Source organism: Apium graveolens, chromosome 2 (genome assembly GCF_009905375.1).
Source record: "Apium graveolens cultivar Ventura chromosome 2, ASM990537v1, whole genome shotgun sequence".
Classification (NCBI taxonomy): domain Eukaryota; kingdom Viridiplantae; phylum Streptophyta; class Magnoliopsida; order Apiales; family Apiaceae; genus Apium; species Apium graveolens.
Window position 1 is genome coordinate 271,050,934 of NC_133648.1, and position 11,138 is coordinate 271,062,071.

Sequence of the window (11,138 nt, forward strand, 5' to 3'; positions counted from 1 at the left end):
TTAGGCCTTCTTTGGGAAATTAAGCTTTAAGTTTAGAATTTAAAGCTTCAAAAATATTAGTATTTTTCAAGCCAGCCTTATGAGATCTGTGACAACAGCAACTCTCATTTCTCACGTGTCCTCATTTTCCAGCTTTACATATATTCCCAGCTATTATAACGATTTCTGGTCAACTCTAACCAAGGTCTGGAAACACTATTAACTAGAGTTGCGAATTATTTCGTTTCGTGTTTCGTGTCATTAATGTCTAACCCAAACCCGAACCGTTAAGAATTCGTTTCGTGTTCGTGTACCTTCATTTCGTGTACATTTCGTGTCGTGTTTCGTGTAATTTAAAATTAATAATAAAAATAAAGATAAATAAAATATATATTTAAATATTAAGTTTTTACTAGTCGAGTCTTAAGTCAATAAGTCATAAAGACTCAAGTGCAGTCAAGTTTAGTCAAGTCTTATGAAATTTAAATTTGAATCTATTTTGTATCCATATTCTGTAAATATTATATGTAAAATATTATAGTAAGATATATGTATTCATATAATTTTGATAAATTTGTTTAAATATTTATTTATTTCTTATACTTTCGTTTCGTGTCGTGTACCCAAGTGTAAACCCAAAACCGACACTAAATTCATCCGTGTACTTTCGCATTCATGTACTTTCGTGTTCGTGTACCAAAAATGTCAAACCAAACCCGTTATTTTCGTGCCGTGTACGAAATTGCCGGCTCTAACATTAACTCGGGATTATAAGATGAACAGTGGAACAGTTGGAACTAAATTACTCCAGAGTATTGTAGTTGAACTAACTAGTCATTTACATCGGCAGGTAGAGAAGAATCACAAATTCCGAAAAAGAAATCAAATTGCTTGCAATAGTTAAACTACCAAAAATCTTGGACTAGAAACAAGATCTTAACAAAAACAACTGCCTCGATCAGTATTCTTTGAGGCCCTCATCGGGACTAGAAACAAGATCTTAACAAAAGAAACAGCATCGTCCAACAAAAAAACTCATCCTTTAGGCCCTCAACGTTTATGATGGAACCTCACCTTCAGTAAGAATTGCATCTTAACCTATTTCAAGATACAAAGACAAATTACTTAGTACAACAAATTCATACAATAGTATGAACCATGCAGAGAATGCAATTAACAGCAGAATCTGTCTTCAAGCAAATCACATCTGACAAATTATTCTTAAGATATTATTTATACACGATAGCTTTTCTGATTGTAATCAGAACTAAAAACAGGTTGGTGAGTGATAGTGGATGACAATCATATTCACATCAACAATCCAAATAAGAAGATAGTCCATCAATGAACAGCACTAAATTTACAAAGAACATCAGATTTCTAAATTTATAACCTTAGAACTTCAGTTTAAAACTGGGTAATAGTACTATCAACATAATAGGCATGAACCATATGCTAATAAATAACTTACTTGAGCTGTATTATAGACAATGTACTCGTTATAGTTGAGCTCTGTTGCCTTCACATTTGATGGGACTGGCTTTCCACAAGGAACAACAACATCATCCCTCCATTTGACATAATCCGACTCCCGAGGTACTTGCTTGCCAAGGCCTTTAGTAGAGTGCTTACCTCTAGGAGGCTTGTCCATGTACTATTTATTAATGATAACAAATGTATTAAGATCATTCAATTTATACAAAAAAAAAGAATTTAATGAAATCGCCTGTGCTAGTAAAAAATGGGACATGTGAAACGACAGATTCAGATATCAGATTCAAGCTACATGTCTTCAACCAATTACTAATAGTATTGCAAGGGAGTACATGACCTTTGTGTAGAAAGTAAACTTACCTTGGCACCCCTGAGCTCATAAACTTCACCCAAGGCAACTTCACTTAGAATCATTAATCCCACAGGGTTTTTTTTATCAGTGAAACAGTACTGAGCACTTTTACTGACCAAGTCAGCGAAATAGACGCCCTTGCCAAACTAATATAAAAAAGAATATTTAAACGTTATAAGATGTAGATAACTTCAAATAATTTTCATCTTATATACAATTCAGAAAAGAAAATAGGGACAAAGAACCATATATCCAGTTGCTGGAGCTTCAGGAGGGGCTATTCTCAATCCTTGGCTAAGTATACCCACAAAATTAGTTAACCGAGAACCTACAACATTAAACAGTTCACTTTTATTATAAATATTTGAAAGAGACCTCACCTCACCTATATATTCATCACCCGAACCGTGATGATAAGTAATTAACTTACCATGCCAGAGAAGCATTTTGTTCTTTAGTTTATCTTTGTAAGGAGCAAACTTGTCAAATTCACCTTCCCTTTCAAGAGAGAAGACCTCTTCCAGTTCGAGTGACCAGTCCTGATGGTACGGAGATTTCATAATGTAAGACACCATAGAGGAAATGATGAAACATCAACCAATACTTATTTAACCATACTCACCGAATGAGTTGGAGCATGTGTAGTTTGGAGATATTTCTCAACCAACCGATAATCCTCACTATTGTGGGGAAGAGGGCTCATATCACAATGGAGCATCTTATATTTTTCATCGACAGGAACACTATCATCGGTGTCAAATCCTACTAGCTTGGAGGCAATTTCAATGTCTTGAAGTGCTTCCAGCATTTTGACCTATTAAAGATAAATTAATGAACTATAACTTTTGTAATAATTAAAAGACACGACATTTTAATAGTAAGAAACATGAAGAAACTTGCAGTACATTACTAAACAATACAGTAGAAGAGTCAAGTTTTAGTTTCATATTAAGCTGAATAGTACATGGATGATGTAACTTGAAATATGCAATTCAACACATCTATACCTTTGATTTGAAGTCATCCTCATCCCTAATCACATGTGGATGAACAGAAGGAATCATAGTAAAGAAACGGTTGCTGGCATCAACAATTAAAGAATCTCTCACAGTAGGATTGTAAGCACTACTGCTTAGTAGATTCTGAATCTCAGTTAGTGCTTCAAAACCTGTTTATACAAGTGTTTCAGATTTTGCACAAGTACTATCGTTCAACTATACTATTAACATATATGCTTGAAGATCTATACAAATAATTTGACATACCTTGTTGAATGTTACTTTTGCTCAGCTTTCCAAGAGGCATTTCAGACATATTGATCTCGAACTCCATCATTGCAGCTCTGGAAAATTTTGTATGTTATTCAAAATATCCACCTAGATAAATCAATAAATAAAATGGAAACTGAGCAAACTTTTAATGAACCTATATGTTTCCACATTAAAGAGCATCTTCATCAGCTCTAGTAATGGCCGTGCAAGTTTACTATCAGAATCTTTGAAGGATTTTTTCTGAACCATCTCTTTGTTAACCCCATAATCCTACAAGATTAAATAACTATAAGAAAAGAAATTTTAAGCACCTACTTTCAAATTTAGTTATTCCATATCTTACAATATCTAGCGGAAAGAATTTGCCAGGTCTCTTCTGGAAATCTACTTTTCTTTCCCATGCCTTCCACGTGTTACCAGTTTTCTCAAGAAATAATCGCTCAAATTCTTCAATTGCATCTTCTTTGACCCTCTCATCTAATTTGGATCCTCCAATTTTTTCATTTCCAACCCGTCCCCATTTACGGAACACGTAACAGCCTGACCCTTTGTCCTCTTCAATAATCTGAAGGATATAGTAGCTTCATATAGGAAAGACAAAGTCAATGATCAAGACAAGCATACGGAATTTTATTCACAAAGAAAAACAATAACCCAAGATGACTCTTACTTGCATACGAATTTCAATTCTTTAGAAATAAATTTTGATCCATCCTTCCTCTCTCTAGAAGACTAAATGCCCCCACTCTCTCGAAAACTTAGTTTTGAAAAACATGAGGGGGATGCGCAAAGCACAAAAATGAAAACCAGAAACTAGCTAAACAGCAGAACCGCAAGGAAAAAGCGACAGTTCCTATATATGAGGCCTTCACATGAGTTACATAAGATGCTAACATGTCAAAGGTACACATCTGGCCCCATACTTTTCCCTCAAAGAAAGAAAGCAATAATCGATCATTCAGTACAAAGCAACATTATACTTTAACTTAAAAAATATGGCATCCTGATTACTGAGATTGTGAAAGAATTCTACAATTGAGGCTGTGGATGATACACAGTTTTAAAAAGGATCAAGAGATTTCCATATCCTACCCTCGTGTCTTTTGCAAACATAAGATACATTTCAAAGATCAGCATAGACATTTTTATATTACAGAACCCCATTGCAAGAATCACAATATTACATGGAAATTTAAGTTTAACTCATTTGCAGATTTTACATAACTACAGGAGAATAATTAAAATAAGGCTGAAGAACAACATTGGTCGAAAGTTAACAAGCACAGCTATTATATATTTTATGCTGAGCTTACAAATATAATGATAAATGTATATACATATATATATCATATGATCATATATTTAAAAAGTAAGGACAGAATATAAAAGGGCATACTGCAAAAAAGGCATTAAATTTGAACAAACCTGTTAACACCAGTAGACAAATCCGACAGGTTTAAAGTTGTATTATAAATGCTCTTCCCAACTTCAAGTATATGTCCGGTATCCTGTAGGCCAGATGCTTCGTGCACAGCACCTCGACCTTTCACTTTGACTGTCACCACACCACTGCCACTGGTCTCTCCTAAAGCTTCAATTTTATACAAATCAAATGGAAGCTTCTTCTGTCTTTTTAGGCAATCAACAAGATAGTTCTCTCCAACAATAGGTAGCTTCATCCTCCTGCCAAGACAAATCATTTTCAAATTATAAAAAAATTACTTCAAAACAATAAATACGAAAAAAATGTGTGCCATCACCTGAGCAGCATTACCTTGCCTTCTTTACCTCAGCATTTTGACCATTTACCATTTCACTCACAACCAAGCAGTTTGTGTCTGCAACATACATTGTCAATTAGGAAACAAATATATCCCAGTTAAAACTTCAGATTTTTTTTAAAAAAAAGTCCCCTAAATAATGTAAAAGTTACATGCCTTTTTTGACTTTCTCATGAATCTGTCCACCTACTTCTTCAATTTTGTTCCTCCAATCCTCCTGGCTCAGTAGCATGTTCAGTATTAATTTCCATGAAAATAAAATTATAAAGGAATATTATTTGCTTGAACAGAGTTCAAAAGGTAGACAACAAATAATATGAAATTTTACCATAGAATGCCCAGGTAATCCATTAATAGCAACTTTTAAATCCTCCAACCTCTCATCTCTTATTGACGGAGTTCCGGAGGGTTTACTAGGTGTTGGTGGAGGAAGTACTCGTACAGGTTTTTTTGCCTTTTGCGACTTGAACCACTGTGAAGAGATGGGAGAGTGGGAATAACAAAAGTATTACACATTATGTTTTTTCCAGGATGTGCCACTTCCGTTCTGTTACCTAATATTCAATTTTCAACCAAAATATATACCTTGCCAAGATATTCATTTTCTGATCCTTCTGGGATGTTCCACTTCCCTGGTATACGTACAGATTCAGTTGTGGAGTATGAACACTTACTCCAGGCTGATAGGAACCCACTGCATTTGTACATCCCTCCAGAATAAAAAAGATACCCAGAACAAAGAGGGCATTTCCCAAGTTTTCCAAAAAGCATGCCATCAGCACTGAAGAACAATAAGAAAGTGTAAAACAAAAGAAAGATTAAAAGAATACACTCCATTGATTATCATAGAAAATATTGTGTTTCCCAACAGTACACCCCCGCTAGAAAGTAAAAGACATGCAATGCCTCCGCTTATTTTTTCATAAAAAAATGTTACTATTTAGCAACTCAATATATAAGTAAACAAAAATAGTGTATGGATGTGCTCTTGGTGTAAAATTGAACAAAAAGCAAATTAAACCGAGGCAGGGGCAAAATACAATAGGAAGATATGGTGGACTGGCAGTTAAAGCTCATAGATATCTACTAAAAGAACTTGCCAGCGATCACGTAGGTCAAGTTCTGATCCTTTTGAATTTTGTTCATTTACTTCAAGCATCTCTCGCAACTCTGATGGAGTGACATGCTTCTGAAGATCATCTTTCAAAGACCATAGTTCTTTTGACTGGGTTTCAAGTTGCCTGCCCAAGTTGGATGCTTGTGGGCGGTCAGTTCCCAAGGTATTAGCATCTTTTTCGGGTGTTTTGTGCATCAAATCACCTTCAGATTTAGCAACTTTCGATTTTTGGTCACTGCTTACTGTACTTTTGCGCTTAGCATTACCTTTGGAGGTAGATTCTTGTATAGGCTTTGTATCATCTACTGGATCATTTATTGGACCTGAAAAAGCAAATGTGAGTGATCACAAAAAGAATCAAATACACCCACAACAAAAAATTGTCTTTATGTTTAATTAAGCACACTTCAAACACCTTTGCTTGTTGACTTTTTAACCATTGCAGACACAGCTGTCTGATCAGATGCAGGAAGGTCATCCCATCCAGAAATTTTGTTTACTTCAATGGTGGGAGATGATTCCATGTAGCAGTTAGCATGGTTCCATGTCAATCCTTTAGCACCATGACCCTCAGGCTTGGCGGATATTCGTACCTAAAGTATCCATTATAAAGCCAAACTAAAAGAGACAACTATCATGTTGCAAAAACTAGAACCTAACAAGCAAAGTGGCAATACTTACTGGTCACTACAAAAGAAAAGCAGTACCTACACAGTTAAACTCATCCCAACATTTACCAATAACTTGATGTGGAAACAAAAAGTAAATACTCATTACACATGTTTTGGCATAGACATTTCTCATACTGGTTAACTATCATTCTTTGGCATTGAAAACATTATAGACATCGGGAGATGTCAACTTAACTAAAAGAATATTTTAACAAAGACAAATTAAGCTTAAAACAAAGTTTGATTATTTCTATAGGACCATTTCCAGGACATAAAAAAAGAAAAAAAAAAAAGAATTTCACACATAGCCTACATATATAGTATCCACATGGTAACAAGAATGGACATACCACAGCATAATTCCTTCATACTACTGTCATGAACCATTGAAAGATATATTATAGATAGGAGAAATTTATATAGGACAGTGGAGTCAATGAGCAGAAATCAGTTACTAAAGTGAGTAAACACTTGAATAGTATTCATAGCTATAGATGCCCATTACTTAGTAATCAAAGTCTATGATATGTGCCTTAAATAATATATATACATACTCCACATCAAGAGAGACAAAATCAGCTGCCAACTATTAGTAACGAAATGTGTAATAATCAATATAAAAGGATTCTAACTGACCTCTCCTTTCATGATCTTTTGGTTGCAATATTTGCAAGAAGCGCGGCTGTTCTGGGAAACTTCAATCCCAGATGCTGTGGCTGCAGAAGCAACAGGTTTTTGCAGCCGACTGCCCCCGGACTTTGGGGCCTCACTACCATCCGCATATTTCCTAATCTTTTCCTGATCTTCCCATCGAAGCAAGTCAAGGCCATCAACATCATCTTGCCTATTTGACAAGGTGTACATTTAGGTATAACTCTAAGAATAAATAAGAGAAAATATGTTACTTTTAAGGAAACACCATCACAAAAACAATAAAATTTGTAAAACTTACGACTTTATCTGGTTTGTTTTCTTCAATATGCAACTGGCATGGTTCCACATCTGTTCCAACAATTTATGAGATTTAAGTCAATGATGGAGAAAGTAAATTCATGCAATTGTTCGCCTACTCATCACTATAGTACAGCTGGTTAAAAAAACCATCCCTTGCAGAATGTGAGAGCAACTTCCACATCACACACAAAATTTCGATTTATTATATTAATGCAATAAATATATCTTATACTAAAATTTCATGCTCTGTATATAATTAATTGAGTTGATGTAGAACACAAGCATTAGGGACGAGACCTGGGTATTTTGAAAAAAAAACACTTGTGCAGAATAATGTGTACACTAATGAAGGTCAGAACTGAATCATTTAAGTGGAATTTCCACTAATAAAATTGAGAACTTATCAAGCAAAATGATCTCAAATGACACCAATGTAGATTATATGTCTGTAAGAAATTCCATTCCGCTGTTTTAGAATGAACATTTAAGAAACAAGAACAAAGCAATATTACAAACAATAAATATTTAAGTAGAAAACAATAAATTATAGCAATACTATAAAAGGGAATCCCACTTCACTGTCACCATTCTAAGAAATAGAAACAATAACTTCAGAAACATAAAAATACAATATTCAAAAACATAAAAATACAATCTTCAAAAACATAAAAAGTCCGGACAAGAGAGAGAGAGATAGAGGGAGGGAGAGAGGGAGGGAGGGAGGGAGAGAGGGAGAGAGAGAGAGAGGGAGGGAGAGAGGGAGGGAGAGAGAGAGGGAGAGAGAGCGAGGGAGGGAGGGAGGGAGAGAGAGAGAGAGAGAGAGAGAGAGAGAGAGAGACTCAAACACAAAATACAACAAAATGTACAATGCAAATCAGTCCAGAATCAAGGAAAACAAAGAAAAGGGTCAGTTAATTAGTATCAGTTAATTAGTATATACTACAGGCATAAAGACATGAAAATTTTCCAACAACAAAAGGATGCAATCTTTTTATACCAAAACAAACAAAACCCAGAAAAGATTGTTGGGGTTTGTGCACAAAATACAATACAATGTGGAAAACAAAAACAAGATTAAAATCATGAAAACTAAGAAAAAAAAGAAAGTAAATAAGTGTGTCTCACAGGCATAAAGCCATCAAAATGGGAGGATTGGACCATCTTGCCAAGACGAAGAGTCTCTTTATCAATTGGGGTTTTACAACTTCTGCATGAAGATCGACCTGACTTTGCATATTCCGCTTTCCATGGCTTTGGTGGGCTAGCCATTTCTTCCCCCCTTTTTCTTACTCACACTGCTGTGTGTGTATTGTTGTATGACTGACTATATATATATATGAAGATGGAACCAAAAAGAATGTTTTTGTAAAGGGTTTGGGGAATCTTGAAGTGTCCTTGATAAGCTTCTAGTTCTATACTTGACATCCTTATGTACTAATTTATTTAATTATGCCATGTTTGATGGAATTATTTATTGTTTTCTTTTACAATTTGTTTTTAAATGCATTTCTTAGGGGTAATTTGTTAAATGTGATTGAGGATTATCTGAATGATTAAAATTCCGAACAAACTGTTATATGGATGATTCATATATTCTATTGTTTGATTAATAAGTATCTTATATTTTTGAACAGTGATATGTATTTATTTTTTCAATAATAATTATTATTTATTACCTTTTTGATAAACACAATATAAAATATTTTTTGTGACTTAAATACAAAATGTGTATAATGAGTTAAAAAGAAGTTTCAATGATAATATTATACATAATTTTTTGTACACTCCATAATTTTATTTTTAACTTTGTAATAAATTATACCACGCATGTCTTAGACCTTTTTCAATTAATTTTTATAAATGATCACACTATATTTAAAAATAACATCTCACAAAGTTACTAAATATTATTTATATAAATTCAATATATAGTTTTAAATAAGTTTGAACATGCAAAAATGAAAATAATATATAGTAAATATTCAGAAAAATAATTAATAAATTACAATATTAATGAATTCGTTGTATTTTTAATTGAACCTTGCAAAAGAATGAAAAAATATGGGTACACTAGAGAATAAAGGTAATTGGTTCAGTGACATTTTTTAGCTTGTGCCGTCCAGAATAATTTTGGAAACAAATAATTTTAACGAGCTTATTTATAGCTCATCCTGTTAATTTAATATCGTTCATGGGTTAACAAATGAGCCCTTAGTTACCATATACTATAAGTTGCCTGGACAATTTCAATAATCGATTTAGTTTCAAATTGGATCAATTTTTAATTTTCATATATTCATTTTTTACTTTATTCGGTTTATGTCTATTTTGACATTAAAAATTTAGCATCAATTCTGATTATGAGCAAATCAATTTAGTTCGGATCATATTAGGATTGAAATTGTTTAAATTTTGAATTAAAATTATATTTAATTGAGTTCAGATTTTTTTCAATTTTTTATTTTAAATTAGATAGATTTTGGATCAGAATATTTTTTATTGGATTTTGACAAATGAATAGAATTGAAATTACACACATATATAAACACACACTCATATCATATCTTCATTTCTTCCAATTTTCATTTGGCCGTCTATCTTCATTCCCAAAGACTTATTTTTAACTCGTACCTTCATCTATATTCTCTCTTTCATCTATATCTCGATCTCAACCATCACTTGATTTTAAATCGACTCGTTATGTGATTATACTTTCATTATTAATGTGTTGCATAACATCATTTAATGTAACAACAATTTCAGATTAAATTTTGGATATCATAACATAAGTGAATGGATATTTCAGTTTTGATCTACGTAATATCATTAATCGGAAGAAATTTAGGGATATTTGTTTAAATTTTGGTAATTCATATTGAAGCGTTGATAATTTAGTTTAAAATTTGATGTTTTCATTGGTGGTGTGATGTTAAGGGCGGTATATGGTCTAAAAGTTGGTAATTTTTTTTTTTTGTAATTTTATAGGTGACAGTATGATGTGGTGGTGGTGTGGCGATAATTATGGTGATTAATGGTGGGGTGTCGTAGTGATGATAGTGTAATTATTAAAATATTTTTGGTAGATTTTTTTTATTTTTGAGTTGGTATTATTAATTATATTTACCTTTATGATTTTGATATCATGTTTAACGATTTCTAGATAGTAGATGGAGATTTGAGTGAGGGGTGATAGCTGAATGTGATTGCACAAAGGTGATTTGACTGCATCAATTTCATTTGATTATAGTGATTTTTGTTTAATTTATGGTGATTTGAATGTAGTTATCGGAAACTATTATCGGAAGTGAGGACCGAATTAGTCATTTACGATAATTAAAGACTATGGTGAAGTAAAATTAATGGGTGACATAAAATAAAAGAGTCTTTTTCATATGCATACTCTAACAACTGCTCATTCCATTTATTTTTAATTATTATTTTTCGATTATGGACACTTATTAATAATTGTAGTTAATAGGCTATTTGGGTAAAAGAAGAAGAAGATATGGTCGTCTTAAA

The 11,138-nt window shown here is 33.0% G+C and overlaps 1 protein-coding gene across 1 annotated transcript; it reads right to left on the reverse strand.

Annotated features, from left to right (window-relative positions):
• Positions 1 to 757: 757 nt before the first annotated feature.
• Positions 758 to 9,020, reverse strand: LOC141708479 (poly [ADP-ribose] polymerase 1). Its single transcript, XM_074512135.1, has 20 exons — positions 8,745 to 9,020; positions 7,618 to 7,667; positions 7,302 to 7,509; positions 6,410 to 6,587; positions 5,978 to 6,317; positions 5,463 to 5,658; positions 5,206 to 5,349; positions 5,034 to 5,094; positions 4,871 to 4,934; positions 4,522 to 4,779; positions 3,440 to 3,677; positions 3,251 to 3,366; positions 3,091 to 3,167; positions 2,833 to 2,993; positions 2,448 to 2,639; positions 2,256 to 2,364; positions 2,071 to 2,153; positions 1,834 to 1,971; positions 1,451 to 1,633; positions 758 to 1,077 (listed from the first exon to the last, which is right to left on the reverse strand). The coding sequence occupies exons 1-20, from the start codon at positions 8,886 to 8,888 to the stop codon at positions 1,030 to 1,032; spliced, it is 2,988 nt and encodes a 995-aa protein (XP_074368236.1). The 5' UTR covers positions 8,889 to 9,020; the 3' UTR covers positions 758 to 1,029.
• Between the last annotated feature and the right edge of the window lie 2,118 nt (positions 9,021 to 11,138).